At 35.0% G+C, this 25,351-nt stretch overlaps 2 protein-coding genes across 2 annotated transcripts; one reads left to right on the forward strand and one right to left on the reverse strand.

Moving 5' to 3' along the window:
* The first annotated feature begins 4,166 nt into the window (after positions 1–4,166).
* On the forward strand, positions 4,167–6,317 carry LOC122023344 (subtilisin-like protease 4). Its single transcript, XM_042581396.1, has one exon. The coding sequence runs from the start codon at positions 4,167–4,169 to the stop codon at positions 6,315–6,317; it is 2,151 nt and encodes a 716-aa protein (XP_042437330.1).
* Positions 6,318–12,083: 5,766 nt separating this feature from the next.
* Positions 12,084–13,024, reverse strand: LOC122024176 (lamin-like protein). The gene is made up of 2 exons (XM_042582733.1): positions 12,725–13,024; positions 12,084–12,617 (listed from the first exon to the last, which is right to left on the reverse strand). Exons 1-2 carry the CDS (start codon positions 12,888–12,890, stop codon positions 12,268–12,270), a joined length of 516 nt encoding a protein of 171 aa, XP_042438667.1. The 5' UTR covers positions 12,891–13,024; the 3' UTR covers positions 12,084–12,267.
* Between the last annotated feature and the right edge of the window lie 12,327 nt (positions 13,025–25,351).

A 25,351-nucleotide genomic window follows, 5' to 3' on the forward strand; every position in this document is an offset into this window, starting at 1 on the left:
GATTAAGATCAGAATTTAACCTTGCCCCAGACAACCGAAAGTAGTCTAGTCGATCGGAGACCGCAAACGATATTATCTATCGAATAAAAGTTACAGTCATGTTAACATCTTCCAAAATACCAGAAGATTCTAATCAACCGGAAGCATGTCACGTTAACATCAACAGTAGTTCTATATAAGGAGCTTTGAGACAGAGTTTAAAAAAAAAAACAACTCTCTCTTGCTACTACTCTATTTGTGCTCGCTGTGCCCTACGTGTTCTACTATGACGACGTGCTGCAACTTTGCACCTTAACTTCAATCGGCAACCCAAGTGTAACTTTTATCTTTTTGTTGCTGTACATTCTTATTGTATACTTTGTGCTTAATCAGTTTTAGATTTTTTTAAGGTTTCCTCCGAGACTTTCTGAAAATGAGAGACTTGAAATAAGAATCATCCATCTTCGCTTGTCCCTATGCTTAATTCTTGCCTGCTTTGTTTAATCAAAATCTAAGTGCACGCCTGTATGTGATCAAAATTTGATTAAGTATTGCAAATTTTTAGTGCTCAACATAATTATTGCATCATGCATGCTCGTAGTTTTACATTCTATCTTAATAGTTATTTGCAAGATCACTGTTTATATTTCACTTGATCAAATTTGGGTTTGAAGTTAGCTTCTTTCTTCCTCTATATTTTCTGATTGTTTTAAGTGGTGGAGGATAAAGTTGAATTTTATCTTTTTAACATGAATTTGACTTGCACATAATACTCACGGAATACGACAATCATCTTTTAATATATAATAATTTTATCTTACGATAGCAGCATTACAAATTACAAGACTTTCGAATAAAATAAGTTTCTTGAACTCTTCACATATAAGTATTGAATGCGACGCTGGCTTACTTTGAATTGAATGACAAAGTGGAAACTTATTTATGCTTTATGAATGGTTAGAAGAATCTTAGTTCCATTAGATCTCATCCGTCTAGTTTGAATTTGATGATCTAGATTGCATCCCTTCCCAAGGAACATATTGTCCCTTCAGTAATTGGGTTTATCTGATTCACCTATTTTGAAACTAATATCTCATATTAAGTCTCATTTGGAAGAGTACTTTGTCTCTTCATTTAAACGCATCTAAGTCTTCCATTTTAAATTCAATGGTTGAGATTGAATCATCCGAAGAGACACTTACGTCTTCTCATTTAGATGAACCTGATTTATCGAACTTAATTTGACGATCCAAGTGATTTCTCATTTACACATTTACTGGTTCAAAATTATTTTTTTTCAATAAAATGATATTCAGCCATTGAATTATATATGCACCAAGGGTCTTCAACTCATCTTCTACAAGGTCCTATAGAATTTCTCTCTCTAATAATAGCATTTTAAACTCATCTTCCGTAAGTAAACTCATCTACCACAAACCCATAAGTTTTAAAACTGTTTCTTCCTTAGTTTATTATTATTTTTTCATTTTGCTAGGGCAACTAATGGCAGAGCTACTCGGATCCAGCTGATGATTAGGCTGATTTTACTTGTTCATCCCTTGTATTTTGGATTTTCAAAGAGAGAAAAAGGACTTTTAGTCCGGATGACATTTTTAACCCGGGTGGACTTCATTCATGGCTATGCCAGTGAGAGCAATAATGTTTTTTATGAGAAAATAATAGTAACAGTATGGTAGAGACAAAAACTAGAAGTAAATTGTGAGAACGGGTTGGTCTGAGAGGGCAGGGATCCTGGACCTGATCCCCTATTTATTCATTAGTTGGGTGAACTAGATCTCACCTGTTAAATAGATGGAGTCTAGTCCTTCTAACCAATAAATGAACAGGGTCTCTTTTGATCTAGAAAATTCTGAATTAAAGGATCTGGCCTCGATCAGAGAAGAAGATATAGAACCGAACTAGGTTTATGCTCTAATACTTGTTTTTTGAACCTAACAAGTAAACTAAAACCTGGTCTTCACCCAAAAGAAATGATTTTTTTTAGGGCAAAATCTAAAAGGGTGTCAATTTTAAAAACAAAAACAAAAGGGCATCTATCATATGTTTTTATAGTAGCGGATACAATATGTAAAAATAAATTAATTCAACTCGGTCAAAATATTTATTATCAAAAAATTATTTACTAACTTGGTCACAATTACAAAACAATATCAAAATTGCTTCAACATGATGAAATTCACAATAAAACTGTTATAATAATTATTAATTGGTTGTTGCAATATTGTAACTTCCATAATTAATTAATTGAAACAATATGGTAGTAGTAATCAATGACTATTACATTATTTTTACATAAATTTGACCATATTTAAGTGATTTTATTCTAGTTTGAATAATTTTGATTAATTTTTTTTTGGTATAAAAGTATTCTATTTCTTTTTTTTATAATCAAATTGAATCTTTTTTTTTTTTTACACGTAGTAGTTACAATCCTTGCTACCATAATATTGAAATAAAGGTATCTTATACGAGGGGTGGATTTAGAATTTTAAATTTGGAGGAATACATATTAAGTGACAAAAATAATTATCATCAAAAAATTGTACACCCTCGAACAACCTCCGAATTCTCAATTTAAGATTGAAATCAAGGTCAAAAATTTCGTAGAAATCACTGTCCCAGGTTGTATGGTGGTCGACGAGACAATGACAACGAACAAATTCGAATGTAGCTCCGACGCGAAAGAAGGACCAATGCCTCTTCTCAAGTTGCGATATTACTTCAAGATTTTGATATTAAACTATCAATAGAAAATTTAGATTACGGACTTTCTAAACATGTAATCAATTCAATTGCTTTTGAGTGAATTAGAAAAAATCAAGATGTCTAGAAAATGCCGTAAACTAGAAAAGATTTCAGTATTGTAATAAACTAATAATAATATTACTAATAATGTTTATATATAATTAATGAACAGTTTCCTTTTGTTAATGAAAGTATTATTTAATTTTTTTTTATTGTAACTAACAATCTCCTAACATAGTCTTACTAGACTAATTTACATTATTAGTCTATTTTTTTCTAAAATTATATATAAAAAATAATAATAAACTTAGATGCTCAGCATCCGTAGAAGAAATATTTTACAAATGTTTAATAGCTAGGTATAGGCTTTTTTCTAAAATTATATAGCATGTATAATAAGTATGTGATTCCCATTGATTATATTAAAATACATTAAAAAGGAAGATTAGCATATATATAATACAGTATTTTTTTTTTATAATTCTAATAATTTAGGAAACCTTTTTTTTTTTTATTTTTTACCCATTTTTTATACACTCAACTAGGTAATAACCAATAAAAATTACTACTTATTAAACAATAAAAATAATAAAAAAAACAAATCTTTAATTTATCACAAATACATCTTAAACATTTCTTAAATCTACCTTCAATTCATTTCATTTAATCATCACTTTTAATGTGAATTTATTTCCTTCTCCCTTTTAATTACTAGAAAAAGGGATATATAATATTCCGTCGGTAAACAATTTTCCGTTGGTAAATAACAATATTACTGACGAAATTGTATATTTCATCGGTAAACTTTCGACGGAATAACAATTCCATCGGTAAACAATAATATTACCGACGGAATTGTATATTCCGTCGGTAGATCCGAACATTATCGACGGATAATAATATCCGTCGATAATTTTATTGGCAAGACTGTATTTTTTTAGTGTAAAAATATAATCATCGTTAAATAAACATGCACAATATATTTTTTAAATAAAAAAATTAATTATTCACCCTACTTTGTTAAGTTAACTATAAATTACCCCGCTGCTATTTGTTAAGTTAACCAAAATATAACTTTACTAGCCAAGCGACGGAGCATGGTCTTACACTATTATTATAAAATATAGCTGTCTTTTTTTTTAATGTTATACAAGTTAATTTCTCCAAATGAAGCAAGCCAGCAAAACGGTTTCATTCAATGCACCAAGTGTAAATGTGATTACCATTTGACATGCGCGAAATTTAAAATTTCCTTGAATTATCTATGGACTGTATTATATATTTAGTAGATTCTATAACGGACGAATAATTATATATTTAATGATATATATACATATATATTCCATATTTAGCAGTGTACGGGTCTCTCTATATAGTACGGACAGTCTGTATCGTGAGATATAACAATTTAGATTCCAGACATGGAACTTGCACCATGGCTGCTCTTTCTTCTCCTTGCCTTCGTCGCCTCTCCTTCTTCTGCCACCCGTTACATAATTCAAGTGGAGGAGCCTACGACGGAATCGAGCCTGAAGAGCTGGCATGAGTCTTTCTTGCCGCCCGCTGCCGAGGAGTCTGGCGCCGATCGGCGGCTGCTGCACTCCTACAGCGACGTCTTCAACGGGTTCGCCGCCGTGCTAACAGAGGAAGAGCTGCGGGCGGTGGAGAAGAAGAAAGGCTTCGTCCGCACGTTCCCTGACCGCGTGCTGCGCGTGATGACCACCCACACGCCGGATTTCCTCGGACTCAAGGTCGGGGAGGGGCTGTGGGACGACTCGAAGCTAGGGAGCGGAGTCATCGTCGGAGTCCTCGACACCGGAGTGACTCCCGGACACCCTTCCTACGACGACGAGGGAGTGCCGCCTCCGCCCTCAAAGTGGAAGGGCTCGTGCGAGCTGGAGACCGGTTGCAACAACAAGCTCATCGGTGCCAGGTCGATGGTCTCGGGTGGGGGCCCTCCCATCGACGAGGGCGGCCATGGGACCCACACGTCTACCACCGCCGCAGGTAACTTCGTCCGCAACGCGAGTTACTTCGGTTTGGCCAAAGGCACTGCCGCTGGGATGGCCCCTCGGGCCCACCTCGCCATCTACCAAGTCTGCCTCGGCGACGGCAGCTGCAGTACCTCCGACATCCTCGCCGGGTTGGACGCGGCTGTCAAGGACGGTGTTGACATCCTCTCTCTCTCGCTCGGCGGCGCTTCCACCCCTCTCGACCAAGATCCGATCGCCATCAGTTCGTTCGCGGCGGCCAGGAAGGGCATCTTCGTCAGCTGCGCCGGCGGCAACAGTGGACCTAGCTACTACACCCTCTCCAACGAGGCGCCGTGGATCCTCACCGTGGCAGCCAGCAGCGTCGATCGAAGCTTCAGGGCTTCCGTGAAGCTTCCCAACGGGAAGGTGATCGCCGGAGAGTCTATTGACCAGCCGCGCAACTTCACTAAAAGATCTCTTCCCTTGTACTACTCTGCCGACTCGCCGGCATGCTCGGATCCTCCCGCTGATAGCCACAGGGGCAGCGTCTGGGTCTGCGAGGCTGGCCGCGAAAGTGCCTCAGATGTTGCGGCGTACGTCAAGTCCCTCGGCGCCAGAGCTTTGATCCTCATTTCCTCGGAGGGCCAGGGTGCCACCATCCCGATCAGGAGGATGAACTTCCCCGGAGTAGTGCTCACCGCCCAAGAAGGCTCCGACCTCATATCGTATTTGAACTCCTCCTCCGACCCCTCCGCGTCGATCGTCTTCAGTAAGACAGTTCTCGGCGTATCCCCCGCCCCCGTCGTGGCTTACTTCTCCTCTCGTGGGCCGTCGCAGGCAACGCCGGGTATCATCAAGCCAGACATCTCCGGCCCGGGCCTTAACATCTTCGCGGCCTGGATTCCTTCTGAAGACGGCAATAGTGACAGTCCGCAGTACTTTATCAACTCCGGCACGTCCATGGCCACGCCTCACCTCAGCGGCATCGCGGCGATCTTAAAGGCCGCACACCCTACTTGGTCGCCGGCAGCTATCAAGTCGGCTATCGTCACCACGGCAGATGCCGACGTCTCTGACGAGTTACTCAAGCCGGCTATCTATTTCACCAAGGGCGCAGGAAACGTCAACCCTAACAAAGCTGCCGATCCTGGCCTTGTTTATGACATCACCGACGACGACTACGTTTCCTACATCTGCAGCAAATTCGGAAAAGAAGGTGCTAGAAATATAGCGCGTGGACCAGTCGACTGCTCGAAGAACGTGACGGAAGCAGAGCTGAACTACCCGTCGATTCTACTGTCCCCCAAAGGTAGGGCGGCGGTCAAAGTGAGCCGAACGGTAACAAACGTCGGACCGGCAAGATCGAGCTACAAGGTGTCGTTGACAATATCGAAGTCTACCGTGTCGGCTACTGTCACCCCCAAGACACTAACGTTCACCAAGCTGAACGAGAAGAAGTCGTTCAGCGTGAGCGCGAAATGGGCCACCGGCGCACCACCCCGTACCGGCAATCCATTCGTTGAGGGGAAGTTGACTTGGACCTCCGATGATGGAAAGCATGTGGTGACGAGCCCATTGATCGTCTCCGCCCTGGAGTGATGCAGCAACGCTAGCTCGAGCTTGTGATCTTCTTCTTCCTTCCAATTATTGTTCCTGGTTATTAAGAATTTGTGAATGAATAAGTTGGGTTGGAGATTTGAATAAATAGATACTTTTCCTTTCATTGTCACATAGATTGCTATACTTATTATTATAATAAATGCTTTTACTTTTCCTTTAATACCACTATGTAGTGGAATCTTCATCTCCTGTGGTCGAATAATATAAACACACAAGAAGAAGAATGCTAACTTGATGTGGTTGGCATAAGCTTACTTCACAGACTATTTGAGTCTATTATACAAGAATGAAAATTAGATGAGGAAGAGCCACTCTAAAATAGAGATCTCAATATCAATTCTACACTACTCTTTTTAAAATTGATGGAGAAATATGAAAAATCTCACCTTCTTCGCTCATTACCGGTTAGACGCTTAGTTCTATTTAACAACAAAACTCTCTTGTATAAGCAAGATGAGCGTCCACAATTTCCAAATGCACCTATGCCATCTTCTAAGCTCCAAAATGCTCCATCATTAAGGGAACTATGTAGAATAAATAAGGCAAAATCCCCATTAAACTAGTCGGAGAGTAATCTTTAAAAGAGATAAAAGAGAATCATCAGAATTGACCGTATTAAATCACTAAATCAAATTAGTATTATAATTATTCTAATAATTTTGTTATAATTATTAAAATAATTTTATTATTTATTAATTGATCAATTGACCAAGTACTTCTTAAACATTATATATTGTATTGTCCTTAGGACAAATATCAATGAATAATAAGATTTATTATTATTCTCATATTCTATCTTTCCCTCCTCCTATTCTTCTTCTAATATGGTATCAGAGTCTTTGCTCTTCTTCTTCGTCGTGTTACCACCACCATCTCTTATATCCTCTTATTATTGTCCTTTTCTCTTTTCTTAAGATAAAATTTTCTTTTGATTAATATCTCTCTCTCTCCACTTCCCCTTCTCTCTCTCTTTTTTTTTTTTTAATTTTCTTGATCGCCGTCGACCCCGTCCAGATAAGAACGCGGGGTCGAACCACAGGGATGTCAGGGCGTAAATCTCCGGACCCTGTGTACCTCACCCCACCCTCCACTTGCCCTCTCGGTTACCATAATTTGCCTCCCTCGTGATGACCTTGGGTTGGGTGTGGCGGGAACGCTGGGGGCGAGCGATTTCGCCTTTTGTAATTTTTTTTAATTTTCTCTCCTCTCTCACTGTTTCATTTTTTGTTATTATTAAACTTTCTCTCCTCTCTCACAAGTTCTCTCGTTGCCCACGAAGAACAAAAGTTCTTTTTCTTCCGCTGCGTCCAAGATTTGTCGATGCCAGACCTCTGGCCACAACCTTCGGATAGCAAAGACAAAGGAAGAGTATCCTCCTTACACCGTTGCTTTTGGCCGTAGGTGCTGTCTCGTGGACGTTACAACCTGGTCATCCCTGTTTCTTCGTTACCTCTGCTACCGACCACAAGCCATAGGAGCATCTCCTTCACAATCTGCAGAAGCGAACATCATCTAGTTCTGGATCCTTAGGTTGCTGCTCCAATCTTGCAAGCCTCACCGGTCGAAGATAATATGCTCTCTAGTTCTGGATCCTTGATAATGCAAGTCTATCATCTACATCACCATGTCAGCTTACTTCCTCGTCGCCATCAACAAGTGATTCAGATGATAATTCTTCTCGTCGCATGCTACCCATTAGTGACATTTATGAACGTTGCCCACTAAATGCAACTCGATATCTCCTTCCACGAGCTCTAATGGTCTCTTCAAAATCTATTAAACCAACTTATTTTACACAAGCAAGCAAGGATCCAAATTGACATAGTGTAATGGCTACAGAATTTGATACACTTCTTAGCAATGGAACATGGAGTCTAGTTCTGTGCACTCCCTCAATGAATGTTGTGGGTTCTAAATGGGTATTCAGTCTTAAGTATCGAGCTGATGGTTCTCTTGAATGGTACAAAACTCGACTTGTAGCCAAAGAATTTAATCAACAACCAGGTATTATATTCAATGATACTTTTAGCCCAATTATCAAAATTACATCTGTCTGACTATTATTATCGATAGCTGTTAGTTCTAATTGGCTTGTACGTCAATTGGACATTTCAAATGTGTTTCTCCATGGTTATCTTGAGGAGGCTGTATTCATAGAGTAACCACCTGAGTTTATTCATCCACAATTTCCGTCTCATGTTTGCCAACTTAAGAAATCTTTATATGGTCTTCGACAAGCTCCTCGTGCATGATTTCATCGACTATCTAATTGGTTACAAGCTCAAGGATTTTCTGGATCAAAGATTGACTCGTCTCTATTTCACAAATATAATGATGGATCTATGATATTTTTTCTTATTTATATGGATGACATCCTGATAACAACTTTATTAAGTGTTCTCAATCAAGAATTTCCTACTCGAGATTTGGGTATTGCTTATTTTTTTTCTTGGTACTGAGTTTATTCCACATAATGATGACTATCTTCTCTCTCAGAGCAAATACATTACTGGACTTCTCCAAAGAGCCAAAACGGATGGAGCACGTCTGGTGTCTACACCAATTGCTATAAACAACTCTCCAACTTCATCCTCTCCTGCTCTATCTGATCTACATATTTATCGAAGTATTGTTGTAGCCTTACAATATGTCACTATCACATACCCTGATATTATTTTTGCAGTAATTTGTGTTTGTCAATTCATGCATGCTTCAACTAAATAAAATTGGGATAATGTAAAAAGAATACTACAGTATCTCAAAGGTACTATTCTACATGGTCTTCTTTTATATCGTCAATTGTCTCGAGATTTACATATCTATAGTGATGCAGATTGGACAAGTTCTCCTCAAGATAGACACTCTACTAGTGAATATGTAATATTTCTTGGACGAAATCTTATCTCATGGAATTCGAAAAAGCAACCTACGGTATCTCGTTCAAGCACTGAGGCCAAATATAAAACTATAACAAATACAACATCTGAAATTATTTGACTTTAATCACTTCTCTCTGAACTTCATCTTACATCAAATATTACACCAAAAATTTGGTGTGATATTATTGGAGCAACATATTTCACAACAAATCTAATCTTTCATACTCGTACAAAATATGTGGAAATTGATTTTCATTTTGTTCATGAGCATATGACAACTAAAACAGTTATCCGTCACTTATATTTCTGCTGAACAGCTGAAGATCAAATCGCTAATATCTTTAATAAGTCATTATCCAGACAATCTTTCAACAAGTTAATAAGCAAACTCAACGTCAAATATCTTTCGTTAATTTGTTGGGGGGGGGGGGGTAAAAGAGATAAAAGATAATTACCAGAATTGACTGGATGAAATCACCAAATCAAATCAAATTAGTATTAGGATTATTCTAATAATTTTGTTATAATTATTGGAATAATTCTTAGAATAATTTTATTATTTATTAATTAGTCAATTGACCAAATACTTCTTAATCATTATATATTGTACTGTCTTTAGGATAAATATCAATGAATAATAAGATTTATTATTGTTCTTACCTTCTTTCTTGCCCTCCTATTCTTCTTCTAATAACCCTAAAATAGGGTACTATGCTCTCAAGCTTTAACTAGCCATGCTGGTCTAACCTAAGCATTGTGAACTCTAGCATTGGTTGTGCAAGATGGCCAAATTGGCCCTACATATTCATCGACTTTAATAATCTCCACCTTAGTGAGATGTCGCTCCATTGCTCCATTTGATACTCTAAAACGATCAGCTAAAGCTAATTCTCATGGTCTATCCATCAGCTCATTCACCAAAGTCATCTGATGTACATTTGTTACTTCACCTTTATTGAGCCAATGTGCAGCCATCCAGTTAATGACATTACCCAACCATGGAAAGAGATCCTTTAGATCTCTTCCGATTGACGAGATCGAGTGTAGATGATAACTTGGCGTGGCCAAGATGACATGCTTAACAACTTGAAGGTCCTATGGAGTTTGGAGAAGGCTGTATAAGGCATCCAAAGGGCCGTGAGATAAGAGGTATTTAGTAGTGTTGGTGAAGTTTATGGAGCTTAACTTGGCGTGGCCAAGTTGATTGGCTCAATAACTTGAGATCCACCAAAAATCAGAGAAAGAAAGGTGGAATGAGATATCAAAGGGACTATAGAACAAGGATCATCAAGGTGACAATGTTGATGATAGACGGAAGGAGACGAACTACATAGGTAAAGTGAAAGAATTAGTAGGTGGAAATTCAAATGGTCTTGATAGATGAGAAGTTCCAGAGGAGTAAACTCCTGCCAGATCTAAGTCCATGTGATCTTGGCAAATAAAGAAGTTGAAGAGGAATGAACTCCCAACTCCTAGGTGGAAGTCTAAATGAATCTTTGTAGACGAGAAGTTACGAAGGTGAAAATTCTAGCAGATGAGTAGTTTCATAAGTGTAACTTAATGGTAGATGAGAAGTCTTGAAGATGAAACTTCTAGCAAACAAAGAGTCTCAAATGGAACTCCTTGCAAGTTTGATCGATGTCGATAGTCATGGCTCAAGTGACTTGGATCTAGCAAAACTTTAAGGTAGAGCTTCTATGGATGGAGGCTTATCAAGGAGGTTTTGTGGGAAGGAGCATGATTAGCATGAAGACCTATGAGATGAGAATTGAGTAAAATGTAATTTTGTCCTTTGGGGTGGAAGTGTTATACTTAGGCACGTACTCAACTAAAAAAAAACTAGTATTCTAGGTCACACTTGATGAATTAACTTGAGGCTAAATTAAACAACTATTCCCAGTTGAAACATACTATTCCCAATCACTTTTGTGCTTAAATTAAACAACTATTCCTAGGATGGATTCAATGTTGAGCTGATACCCTAGTCGATCGACTACAACTAGCAGTCGACTGGGACTCTCATTTCAACCTCTCTAAGTTTGAAATTTCCTTGTTCTAAGAGATCCTATGTCTTTGGTATAAATTGACATCAACTTATTAGGATTTTTCTTACGTAGAGAACCCCTCATCTCCAAGATTTCACCTATTGCTTAGTATCCAACTAACCTCGGCCCATTAGCCTTTGGTCGACTTAACCTATCATGACTTCCATTTTGTTTGGCATCTAAATGACTCATGAGTCATGACCTATAGGGACTTCAACAATATCAAGCATTTAATTCTGAACTTTCTATCAACGGTTTAAATTAGTCTTCCTTGACATGATAAAACTACCCTTACATGCCTAACATTTAAACCTAACTGACTTGTTAGGACTTTCCTCGTGCGCCTAACATCCAATCCTCTATCATCTGTTAAGATTTCTCTCGTATGCCTAACCTCTAATACTTCATTACCTATTAGGACTTTTTTTTATCAATAATGATTGAACTTTTCCTAAATCAAATGGTCAATCATCCTTACTAGGATTTTTTTTTAACTTTGTTCCCTTCTTATCAAATTTCCTTTGTTCAATCAACTTTGACTCACACAAACATCTAATCCAATTCATACCATGATCAACCTTGACTTGGGCCAATTGCCCTCACAAAAACCTCAGGTACACTAAGCCTTCCAAGTTTGTTCCTATATAGGTCATCTTTTGTCATTGAATGCAAATCCAATTCATTTAGATTGCATCAAGTCATGAGCTTTATGAGAGTTCACAACATTTGTTTTTTTATAGTTCAGGTTTTCAGCTTTTACGATCTGACTAATTTTGAAAGTGAACAATTTGGCTCCACAATCACCCATTAGGTAAATCCGAGAAGCGTAAACGGGTCAAGAACAACCTTCAGAATTGAATTCCTTAAAAGTATTTTTAAAACAAGCTCAAATCTCTGGGAATGAACTGGATCTGATCTCCCATCAAATTAGGAACACAATTGTTTTGTTTCTTTGCTGATAAAAACAGATGGAATGTCTTTCTTTCTCTTTCAGAAGAAAAATGCTCAAGCAATCGACTGTAGGAGTGCGAGAAGAGCGGCTGCGGTGGCGGCGATGGCGATGGCGAGTAGAGGGAATGCCGGGGCGTGGCAGCTACGGGGAGCGGCGGAGAGGTCGTTGTGGGAGGAGGGCGGCGGGGAGGGCGGCGGGAGCGGCTGGGAGACGATGGCGAGGCGCATGCCGCCGTAGCAGAATCCGCGGCTGCAGATGAAGTAGTAATCGCCGGTGTGGTTGAGCTGGAAGGCGTAGCTCCGGCCTTTGCTGTAGTTGGAGATGGAGCTGGAGGCGTCGCAGTTGTTGTACCCGGCCTCGTCCACCTGGACCACGTCCGCCATTCCCGGCTGGTAGTAGAACACTGCGAATTCCACCATCAATTCCTCCCTTCCGCTTCAAACCCAGCAAAACAGAGAAGAAAAAGAAAAGGAAAAACGGAAAAATGAATCGATTGTGGGACGGACGGACCGAGCCAGTCTCCGACATGGAAGGGCTTGTGCTTGTCGACCCAGGCGGTGTAGTTGACGTTGGGGTTCCACGCCTGGCTGTCGCCGACGGTGAACCTGTCGGCCGACGCCAACCAGCTGCTGAGGGAGAGGAACAAGAAGAACGGGAGGAGCAGCTTCCTGACCATGATCTGATTCCTCTGATGATCTGGAGAAGAGTTCAGGTTTAATCGGAGTTTGGGGAGAGAGATGGATCGGTGGGGGCGGAATGGTAGGAAGAAGAAACAGAGCAGTGATGGCACATGCTGCCGCGCCGCGCCCACTGAGTAATGAAGAACGCGGAGAGAGAGAAATCACGGCGAAGAACACGCGGAAGGAGAGCCGCTGGCTGGGCCCGCAAACAGCAAATGATACCTAAATTTTTGATATTTTGTCCTCGCCTAATTTTAACATTTTGATGAGCTGGATAAATGTTGGGAAAGTATAAGAGCAACTATAATAATACTAATTTTTGTAAAATATTTATTATTTTCATTTCTACCTGATCAATCAAATATCTCACTTTTCAAATATTTTAAATTTTACAATCAAATATCTAGTAATCATTACACCTTATGAGATCCATTTGCATATCATCTATTATGAAATCACCAGGTATAAAATTATGCACGTTGATTTCTATTCATCTCTCAAAATATTTCCCACAATGAGACATATTTGAGAATGGATTGAAGAAATATTTTCTAAATATCCACCTTTGAAGATGCCCTAAGGACCCATCTCTTGAGTAAAAAAAAAAGTTGGAAAAAAAACACTTTTTTTTAGAATGATCATAAGCGCTTTTTTATAATATATTTGTTTTTTTTTTAATTAAAAGAACGTCTATTTCATCAACTCTTTTATAAAATAATAACTGTCATCAATCAAATATCCAGTAATCATTACACCTTATGAGATCCACTTATATATCATCTATCATGAAATCACTAGATATAAAATTAGGCCCGTTGATTTCTATTCATCTCTCAAAATATTTCTCATAATGAGACATATTTGAGAAAGGGGTTGGAGAAATATTTTTTCCAAATATCCTCCTTTGGATGCCCTAAGAACCCATCTCTTGATTAAAAAAAAAATGGAAAAAAACGCTTCTTTTTAAAATGATCATGAGCGTTTTTTTATAATATATTTGTTTTTTTTAATTAAAAGAACGTCTATTTCATCAACTCTTTTATAAAATAATAACTACAATCAAGTGTAGGATTTTTCGCTATTATTATCTTCTATCATATTTATTATATAAATATGATAAATTTGTATTATAGTAATCATAGTTTTATAATTATAATATTATTAAATAAAATAAATCTAGATTACAGTAATTATGAAATCATTATTATAATATGAATATTAAGTGAATATATTAAGTCAGTAGTCGTTACAATTTTATAACTATCATAATGTAAATGTTAAGTGAATAGATAAATTTATGTTGTATTAAATATGATTTATAACTGTCGAATTATAGTAATTATGAAATTATAGTTATACCATGTGAATTTTATTAAATAGGTAAAGTCTACTTAATTAGATTAAGAGTTTACATTTAAATTGAGGGTAAAAAAACCAAAACTAGCAGGCAAACGTGTACTTTTAGGCGTTGATGGAGTGTGATGCTTTTTTTATTAAAAAAAAACAGAAAGAAAAAGACAGGCGCCACCTTGACGTTTCTAAAAATAAAAGTAGGATTTTTTTTTAATTTCTATCTAACAGCATTTAAATGAGATGATAGTCTAAAGTGACTTGCATTTTTTGTTTTGGTTAGATGAATTAATTTTAGAATGGGTCACCATTGATAATGATGTCAATTAAAGATTAAATTTATTGGAACGGTGGATAAATCAATTAGACAGCTAACTAATAAAATTTTTATTTATTAGATAATCAATTAATACTTTTTAAGTTTGTATTTAACTTATGCTAATTAATTTAAAAAATGATCTATCTGATTTTATAAACTTTTTTTTATTAATTATTAGAATAAATTAAAAAGTATTCAGGATGGACAGTCTTTAATATTTTTTTTTAGATCTAACCAACTATTTAAAAAAAAAAAACTTCGCATGAGAAATCAAGAAAGTACATGCTGCTGTATTATTATCGGGCAATCGATTGATATTTTGAAAACGTTACATGAAAATTATTATAGTCCAATATCTATAATAAATGAGTGGAAAGTAATAGAAGAGGATCATTAATATAATGAATCTATATTTATTTTTATGAAAAATAAGTCACTAAACTTTTTTTTTCTTTTGTCAGCCTTTATATTTTAATTTTCTAACTGTTACAGAGCAGACAACGCATGCGGTTGGATGGCAGAGGCTGAAAGCATCTCCTGAAGAAAGACAAGGAGACCAAAAAAAACAGAGAATGGAAGAGGGCCTTTCTGTGGAATTCGATTGCATTCCATTCCATTTCTCCTTGGGCACTGAAATTCGATAGAGCGTTGTCTAAAGTAACTTGTATCTTTTAACTACGGTTAATTTAAAATTAAGATTAATGGGAAGTAGTGGGAGAGACAAAGGAAAGGAAAGAAAAAGAATTTAAAATTAAAATTAATTGGAAGTAGTGGGAGAGAAGGAAAAGAAAGGAAAGGACGTTTTAGAGAGGACGTGGATATTTAGAGAGGACGTGGATATCTAGATCAATGTTGAGTATGACTAATTTAAGATAGATCAAGGAATGACTATCCAAGTTATACTTGGGGGTGCCTTGAGTTTAGAGGTACATTGGATATAATGATCATTAATCGATCATTAACGTTGATTATAAACATTATTTATAATTGATATAAATAGAGGGTCACAGGCATATCACGTAGATATAAACATTATTTATAATTGATTAGTGTAGTGGATACTAAAATTAATCAATTGATTATTTCAGAATAAGAATTAATTGAATTATTAATTAATTATGAAATGTCAGAAGTTAGTCGAGATCCAAATCAAATATAGATTTATTTGATACAAAGAAGAGATGATTTGAATAGTTATAATCATGATGATTAATGGAGAATTTGAAAAGTCATTATAATGATGATTAATGGAGAATTTGAAGAGTTATCGTAATGAAGAATTTATGGAGGCTATAACTCTTCATCTTCGTAATTAATGAAGATCATAAATGATGAATTAATTGAGATCTTAACTCTTTGTATTCCTTGGATACTAAAAGTAGTCATCCTCGAAAAGATTCAAGAGACGAATTCCTTCCCTCCATTTCTCTCTCGTCAACTTCTTCTTCGCTTTCTTCCATTGGAAGAGATCAGTAGTGTTTCCAAGGCTTTGTCGATCCAAGAAGCTAGCACCTAACGAATCGTATCAAATTCGTGATCTAATGCGTGTGGATACCGCTAGAGGAGTCACACGTGAGACTCTTATTTGTCTTTGATATCGTTCAAGTCTATCGAGGACTCGAGATATGTTTTTGTGTTATTTTGTATAAAATTATATGTACCACGAAGAGATCCATGATATAATATGTCTTCTATTGCGCTCTGAGTCCAACACTATACTGAAAGAAGAAGAGTGAGATTAGGTCCTGATCTCTATATTGCTATCAGATTTAATATTTATTTAGGATCAACATCTGAACACTAAGATTATATTGTTGGTTGCGGAAGAGTGAATTGTAGAGGGGTCATGCTTAGTTATGACCCATAATTGAAACTCTCAAGGAGCTAGGAAGGAAGAGCTATGATCGAGACACCGAGTTGACTAGGGAGGTTATACATAGACACACACTAGGTATTTAGGAGCCGAGTCACATGAGGAGCTCCGAGAATTGAACTTATATGGGAAACTTGGGATGCTAAGTTATACGAGGAACTCAGGATGTCGAGGAGTGTTATACGAGCAACTCATGATGCCGAGTTGTATGAGGAATTTGGGATGCATAAAATAGCCAACTAGGGGTGCCAAGTTGTATAGTCAACTCGAGGTACCGAGTTGTATAAGGGACTCGAGAGTAATGACAATAATAAAAAATAATTTCATTAGATTTCAATCAAATAAGATTATTTTTTATTATTATCAAATCTATTAAGATTTATTATATTATTATCATTAAGGAGTCTAAGTTGAATAGAGAACTAGGCTCTCAGTCTTTATATAGGTGGGAGTATTGATGTGTGGAATAGAGTCATGTAGGTCAGAATTAACCTAACCATATAGATTGGATCGGTTGTCTATCGCATCAATTCTTATATCCATTAGTGAATGAAAATCGACTTATTTGTCATCATGATCAAAGAGACATATCACATGCACTTGAACTGATGGCTCCTGCTCAATGCAGAAGGGGATGCTATAGAACACATCCAAATTGTCTCCACTAGGACATATAACACCCCACCTCAACACACTATCGAAGAAATAGGAAACAAGAGAGGAAATAATTGTGTCTATGCAAGTTATCTAATTGATATATGAAAAATATCGCAATAAATATGGTCATTATAAATATGATATACAATCTCAATAATTATATATAGAAACAATGAGAATTATAAAAAGTTGTGATTATGACATTGAATATGATAAATACTTGTCCATTGAAATCAATTTATGATCACTATTATATATTGTTATTTTCAAACGAAGTGAAAATCAATCTTCACATAGTCTGTGCGAACATGAAAATCTAAATTTGTAGAATATTTGCTTTCGGAAGAGTTATCTAATCTATTTTACTATAGGCATGTAACTCTCGATGATTGAGGTATAAAAAGATCATATAGAATAGTACTTTTGAAGTAGCTAGCGAACTTTTTAAAAATATTTTTTCAATATTATCCAATGGGAGTATGCATAAACTTATAGGGCATAATAATGTCAAGCCTTGCAATGATAACATATTGTAAAATTCGAACAATATTTCGATATATCTAAGGATCAGCCATAGAAGAGTTGCATGAAGGTGTAGAGATAGGACATACACCATTTGCTTTAGCCTTTAGAGAAACTCAATCATGTATTTGCTTTGGTAGAGAAGCCAACTTCAAAATGTGAAAGAAGCTTGATACTGAAAAATAACTGAGTATTTGTAATTATTGATTAAAGTATTATAAAACTAAGAGCATAACAACAAGAGAGTGATAGATGAACATGAGAAAAGAAGGGAAAGATAAATATTTAATTTCTAATAACTTTGAAAATATCCTAATTATAGGACTAAGAATATAAATAATATATTAATGAACATGAGAAAAGAAGGGAAAGATATTTATTTAATTTCTAATAACTTTGAAAATGTCCTAATTATAGGACTAAGAATATAATAATATATTAATGAACATGAGAAAAGAAGGGAAAGATATTTATTTAATTTCTAATAACTTTGAAAATGTCCTAGTTATAGGACTAAGAATATAAATAATATATTAATGAAGATAAGATGAAGTGATAGGTCTCTTAACATTAGAGGAGGGAGACGAAAACCGAAAGTCTTGTTCATTAATCGAGGAAAGGTGAAAGGATAGGTCTTCAATCATATTTTTAACATAAAGAATAAAATAAAATAGTAATATCCTCTTGATCAGGGTTAGTTATTAGAATATAATCCGCATAAATAAGGAAGAATATAATAAATGTATCATTACGTTTGTAAAATAGTGAAAAGTACGTCTTTATCTTTGAGCTAGAGAACTCTTAAATGCATAGTCAATTAGATAAATGATGAAATTATAGGAACAATTATAGATGAATCAGAGAGCTAGAGGGGTCAAACAACACTTTGACTTGAAAATGAGAGCCACCCTATGAAAGTGCTAATACAATAGAATTTGTACATGGTTCATAATCTTGTGTTCCTATTATACGACCTATGACTTAAGGAGAGTCACCCTATGAATCCCACTATGTTTTTTCTTTTGCAAAGGTAGAGAAACCTTTTATAATAACTCTTTACGACAACAAACAAAACAACAAATTTTCCAAGTTCCTGGCCATGTAATTAGTTTGATTAAAATTGTTATATGAATCTAAACTAGTAAAAAAAAAAGAAGGTATATAATGACTCGAGGGGCTCTAGGAAGCACAATTTTAGTGGAAGTTTGAACAAATTAGATCCTTGAAGCATTTTTGGCCAAGATTGTTGTTGAACGAACAATCTACAGGAGATTTTAGGAATTAGCAGAATTTTAATATACTAAATTAAATTCACTTATATGTCAAGATTACTTGAACCGATAATCTCAGACTGTCAACAGAGGTTATTTTTCTGTTAAGTGCTGAAGGTAGATTGCACAAGGATGACGGAGAGGGTTGGGAGGCCGAGCGGGCACTCAAGTGTTTGGTCGAGAAAGAACCTGATCGGGCGGGCAGAGAGGCCTACCCGACAAACAGAGAGGCTAACCGGGCAGTACGATCAGGCGGGCAGAGAGGTCGACCAAGCAGTATGACGAGGCGAGCAAAGAGGTTGAGCAGCCAAGCGAGTAGCCAAGCGAACTGAGCGAGCGGTGAAACACTATGATTGAAGCACTTGGTGATCATAGCCTCCTTTTATAGGAGCTCCAACTAATGGCAATGTGCCCCCAGGACTATGGTGCAGCGGCAGGGTATCTAGGTTGTCACCCGGGCATTCAGCTATGGTGAATTTGTAGGAATTTTTTCTCCAAATCGGGCACGCAACTAAAGGATGCTGGGCTCCTGGGCTGCCCGCTGCGAGCGCTTCCCGATTTACCCTGGTGGCCGATGGAAAATTTCCGTGAGGCCAGGCCGATCACCCCGGGCTTGACGTTACCCAGCCTGGTTAATCATTTATTTTCTAACTAATGGCAATGTTAATGACTGATTAATGATCATTATTTACCGAGCGGTGAAACGCTCACGTTTCACTTGGTCGTTTACATTCTACATTAATTCTCAATTTAATACATCAATTACACACTTAAATAAGTAACAAAAACATATATGTGTGGCAAAATATTAGTTATTTAACTTGGGTAATTTTTCCCCAATCGGTCTGACATTCGACACATACAAGTTGTACCCGTACACGAGTCAACATGATTTAGTGCAATCCAGGCCTTGGATTTGCACCGCCCCCTGCGCACTCACGCGTGAGAAAGAGCCTCTCCTCATGCATTTGTTTATATCGTCAATGCATGTGAATCAAGATAAACTAACCAATATGACATGAAACTCCCAATATAGGACTAAAGTTACATTCACAATGAAGACCACCTCTTCTCTATTCACACATATCTAATAATTGTTACACGTAATTCAATTGGTTAAAATTGAAAAAGAAAGACATGATAACTTTGAAAGCTCCCGGGAACATAACAAGGTGGGGGAGGGTCGCCTTCGAGTTGGGCTAGTATGGAGTCATGTAGCAATTTTGACAGAAATTGTTACATGGCCTCTTACACAAAACAAAAAAAAAACTTAGAACATAGAATAACTCTAGAGCCTCCAAAAATTACAACAGGGTTCATTTATGAAATGTTGGTAGTTTAGTCTATGTGAAAGTGTAGGACAAAAATGCTGCATGGCCTTTTATAACTTAAAACTAAACCTAATAGCAAATGAATCCAGTGACTCCTAGGGAACACAACAAAAGGTTTATTTCTAAGTTTGAGTAGTTTGGGTTCATGGACCAAACTACTATATGACCTCTTTCAATTCAAACAATAGAATTAACACCATAGAAAGACTCCCGTGTTGGACTCATGTGGCAATTAGAGGGGGTGAATAGTTATAATATGAAATTAAACAATCTTAAATTCAAGAGTAATTTTGGTTTGTTGTTAGTTGTACAACAAACATAATATGCACAATAAGAATAAGCATATAACATGACTATTTTACATTGTTTAAAACTCTCAAGTTCTTACTCCACATCTTATGACTTATAAGGAGAGTCATCCTTTGAATTTCATTATCTTTTCTTTTTCTTGAAAGCAGAGATACCTCTTACAACAGTTCTTACAATGGGAACTAACAAAAACAAATAAATCTTGTGTAAATTAGACAATAATAGGACTAAAAACAATGAGTGCAACATAGATGTGAAGCACTTTCTTGGGTGTTTTTTCAAGCCTTCCATCAGCCATGACAAGCTCCCCTTGTCACTTTATTTAATTTATAGTCTTCAAGTTATCTTCAAACAAACTTCAATTTGTTATTTTGCACTAGTCCAATCAATTGCAGTCAACTATTTTTGTGATTGTGTAAGCTTCTACTATACCACAAGTGACTCAACCTCATTTTAGTCAAACTGACTTGCTTAATCACATAAGTCATCTAATAGTTGTTATCTTCCTTTGCCAAATCAATGGTCTGATTCTGACTTCTATCAAAGATTTACTCCACTTTACAATCAACTACTTAAGTTGCCTCCCAAATAAAGAGCAACTGATATTCATAAGGCAAGTCTTCAATTCATGCCTAGTTGATTGAAGTTATGTTTGATCAAACTCTATTCCAAAAAAAAAAAAAAAAGCCTTTTGTTTGCAAGTGGAACATCTTTGGTTGAGTCATCATATAAGTCAATTGGTAACAATCTCCAATTGATTGGATCATCAATATAAGCAAACAATGATTAAATCCTTTCCTAAATTAAAATATACCTAGAAACCCAAAGTATAGATCACTTGTAGACTCTCACCACTCACTTAGAGTTTACCAACCAAGAAACCTCACCTCCGGGTTTTCCTCATTTGTTAAGTGTAAATCCTCCTCATTTATCAAGAGGTCTCACTTTTAAGTCTTCCTTGTGTACAAAGGGCTCACTTTCGGGTCTTCTTCAGTTGCCAAGAGACTTTACTTCTGGTCTTCCTCATTTCCTAAGAGGCCTTAGCAAAAGGCCTTCTTCGTCTACTATAAGTCTTGCTTCCAAAATTTATGTTTCTCAAAAGGCCTTACTTCTCGGTCTTCTTCATATTCTTGGTATCCAGTCAACTTTAACCTATTATGATTTATAATCACCTATTAAATCTTTATATATAGCAATTTTTTTGAGTAAACACTATTATATGGACTTAGATGGATCAAAATTAGAAAATAAAAATATAGAATGAATGAAGATGTTCCAAAGAGCATAATTGAATACTTATTTGTGAAATTTGACCACTATAAGTTTAGGTATATATTTTGATCAAAACTACTATATCAACTGCCATAACTAAAAAAAAAATGACAGTCGGGAGGGTCCAAAACTATAATTTATTTTGAGATTCTATAAGTTTAGGTCCATTTAACAACTTTATCGAAAACTTCTAGCTTAGATAGTCTTTTAGGACTCCATCAATTGAACAATTGCTCAAAGAACATAAACCCTTAAACCTGAATAAAGAATGAGACAAGTGTTAAATTTCTAAAACTCCTTATGATGAACAAAAATCCTAAAACCTTTTAATAATTTTCAATAACCTTTGGTTGACTATTCACAATGTCAAGGAGATTGTGGAACTTAAACTAGCTGAGAGCCTAAGAAATTCTCATTGAGTGGTGGATCATATAGAAGTCTCACAAGTAACGAGTGAAATGATGCGTGTATTCAAGAACAAGCATTATTGATGATGATGATGATGATGATGATGATGATGATATTTGCGAGTTCACTGTTTGTCTCATCCCCTGCATGTGTTATTGTTGTTGGACGAAGCCTCCCATAATTTACTCTCATTCAAGAAGTGTGGGGCTGCGAGCTATAAAGGTGATGATTTCACCTTTTCCCATATATGATGTTTGCAAGTTTGGACAATGGGTTATATTGATCGAGTGAGATGTTTGGTGGGGAAAAAAATAGTACCCTAAAATATTTCTTATTTTTAAAATATCCTTGTTCCAACATTAATTTGGTTAAAATTACTATACACGGAATGGAATAATTTTATATTAAAATACTTTTTTTCAATTTAATCAAAATTACTCAAACTTCCTCAAAACCACTTCAACTTGATCAAAATCATTTCAAAATTATTGTAACAATACTTTATGTATAGTGAATCAAGTGCATATTAAAGTAAATCGATTTATTATACATAGAGTATTTTTTATATCAAAATATTTTTTATAAAATTAGCCAAACTTTTTCAAAATCACTTTAACTTACCTACTACAATAGTTTTAAACTGATTTTAACCCAATTAAAATAATTTTGATCTAGTCTATTTAATTAAAATTATTTTGATATAACAGACTTCTTATATATTAATTTTAATCAAATTGGAATAATTTTACTCTATATTATAGCAGGCTACAACTGCTACAACAGCATAAATATAGGAATGAAAATATGTTTCTAATGTTTTTTTTAGAAAATAAAATGATAATACAGAACACCTACAACTAATTTTATTTCAAGTGTAATATTTTGTATTATAAGTAGGTCCAACCATGATTTAAAATCTACAGTTCTAATTGTCGATTCAGAATTGCTAGTTTAAAATCATGAGTTTGACTATTCCAACAATATCGACCCTTAATCTTAATTTAATTTAATTTAATTTAATGGTTCATTATCATCATCATCATCATTATTATTATTATTATTATTATTATTATTATTATTATTATTATTAAAAATATTTTAAAAATTATAAATTAAAAAAAATGCATATATAAAAGGGCTTCACTTATTTAAGTATCACCTTAAAATATAAGAGAATCAAAAGTCAATATAATTCGCTTACCTTTCTTCCTTTATTTGATTAGTAAGTAGTATTGTTACTCATTTTTATTTTCCGTTTCAGTAATATTAATTTCTTTGGTATCAAATTCTTCTACCTCATCATGTGAAAAGCTACATTCCTTGTATTTTTTTTTCCTTTTGCAACTCTCATCTAATTATCAAGTAAATGCTTGTACTTTCAAAGAGTTAGGAGACAAAATAGATCTTTCATCCAAATATACTATTTTCAAAACCAAATATTTGTTTTAAGCAATGATTGACACTAAAGAAATTAAAATTTCTTTTACTATAATGGAGATGATGAGAAAATTTTGAAAATTGTGAGTATTTTGCGACCAGCACTATATAATATTGAAATCCGCTTCATTATCTATTTCATTAAAATCAAAAAAAGTTTTCAATTTTCTAACTGAATTTGATGATTCTCGTGTAGGTTTTATTCGTTCTGTTAATAAAAATTATGTGTTTATAAGTTTCAAATTATTACTACTAATATTTTATATTTCAGACACATTAGTTTCTAATTCATATTTTAAACTATATTCTTTATAAATATCATATAAATTATTTCTAGTATTTTATAAATATTAACAAGATTTGGATGAGAATAATCTTTAAATATAATTAAAATATCATAATACATAATTAATATTTCAAGTAGGAGTAAACATCTAATTTAAGTTTAGATTAGTATTTATGTTTATGATACATCGTAGATAAATTTAAAACATCACGTAAAAAAAAAAAATTGTCAATAATATGCTGACATATAAATTTAAGTTCAATAATATTTACAATATCAAAATTAGTATTATCAAATAATATTAAAAATATTTTAGAAGCTAATTCATAGTTTTCTAAAAGTAAGTATAATAATTAGAAAATAGTGTGAGTAATGTATGCTTCATCAAAGATTTGATATGTGCCCCCAGGCTACGGTACAACAGCAGAGCGCCCATATAGTCTCTCAAGCATCGATGGTTCGATTCCCAACTATGGTACGCTATAACATATTTTCTTACATTGAGATGACAAACACTTCTGAATTTACGTTGATAATCGGAGGAACATTTTCATAAGACCGAGCTAGTCATCCCAAGATTAATCAGCTTGAAGGACTAGATACCTGTGCTAGCTTAAAATAACTCGATATGCTAATAAATATTTTTGAATTGTCTAGGAGTTATCAATTCAATAATAGATTATACTCATATATGAATAAGTTGGCTAATGATCACTTAAAATATCATAACATAAAAAATATTTTATTATTTAATTTATTAAATTCTTCAATTAAATCTTTTTTTCTTGCCTTACCAATATTTAATTGTACGAGTAATTAGTGTAATTCGATAAACACATTTAGAAGATGGGTTAAATGCTTATAAATTCAAAAAAAATCTACATCATAGTCACACCCTAATGGGTTAAATGCTTATAAATTAAAAAAAAATCTACATCATAGTCACACCCTAACTTTTCGTCTCCATAATTTTCAGACAGAATGAATACTTATAGATTCAAACAAAAAAACTACATCAATAAATCTAACTAATAATTATTTTAATTTATTATCAAAATATTTAAATAACTTGCTTCACTAGTAGTTGGAAATTTAGACAATTGTGTTAAAAAATATTCAACTCCGAATTTTGTTAGGTGCTTGATTTTGACGTGTCACTTCAATGACCAATAATGGCCGCCAAATTAAAATTTATAGGAGGCTTTATAAAACATACATTTTACACGTAATTCTACGAATAGAAAATTAATTTTTTCAAAATGTTTAATAAAAATAAACGATTTTAAAGATAAAGTATCTCGAATCTTAGGAATTTTAATACATCTTTATGTCTTGATGGTCAAAATTCATGAGCGATAAATTGAATATTATCGAGATCTATATTCCGAGTGATTGTTAGTTTACCCTTACGAGACCAAGATA

Source organism: Zingiber officinale, chromosome 9B, assembly GCF_018446385.1.
Source record: "Zingiber officinale cultivar Zhangliang chromosome 9B, Zo_v1.1, whole genome shotgun sequence".
Classification (NCBI taxonomy): domain Eukaryota; kingdom Viridiplantae; phylum Streptophyta; class Magnoliopsida; order Zingiberales; family Zingiberaceae; genus Zingiber; species Zingiber officinale.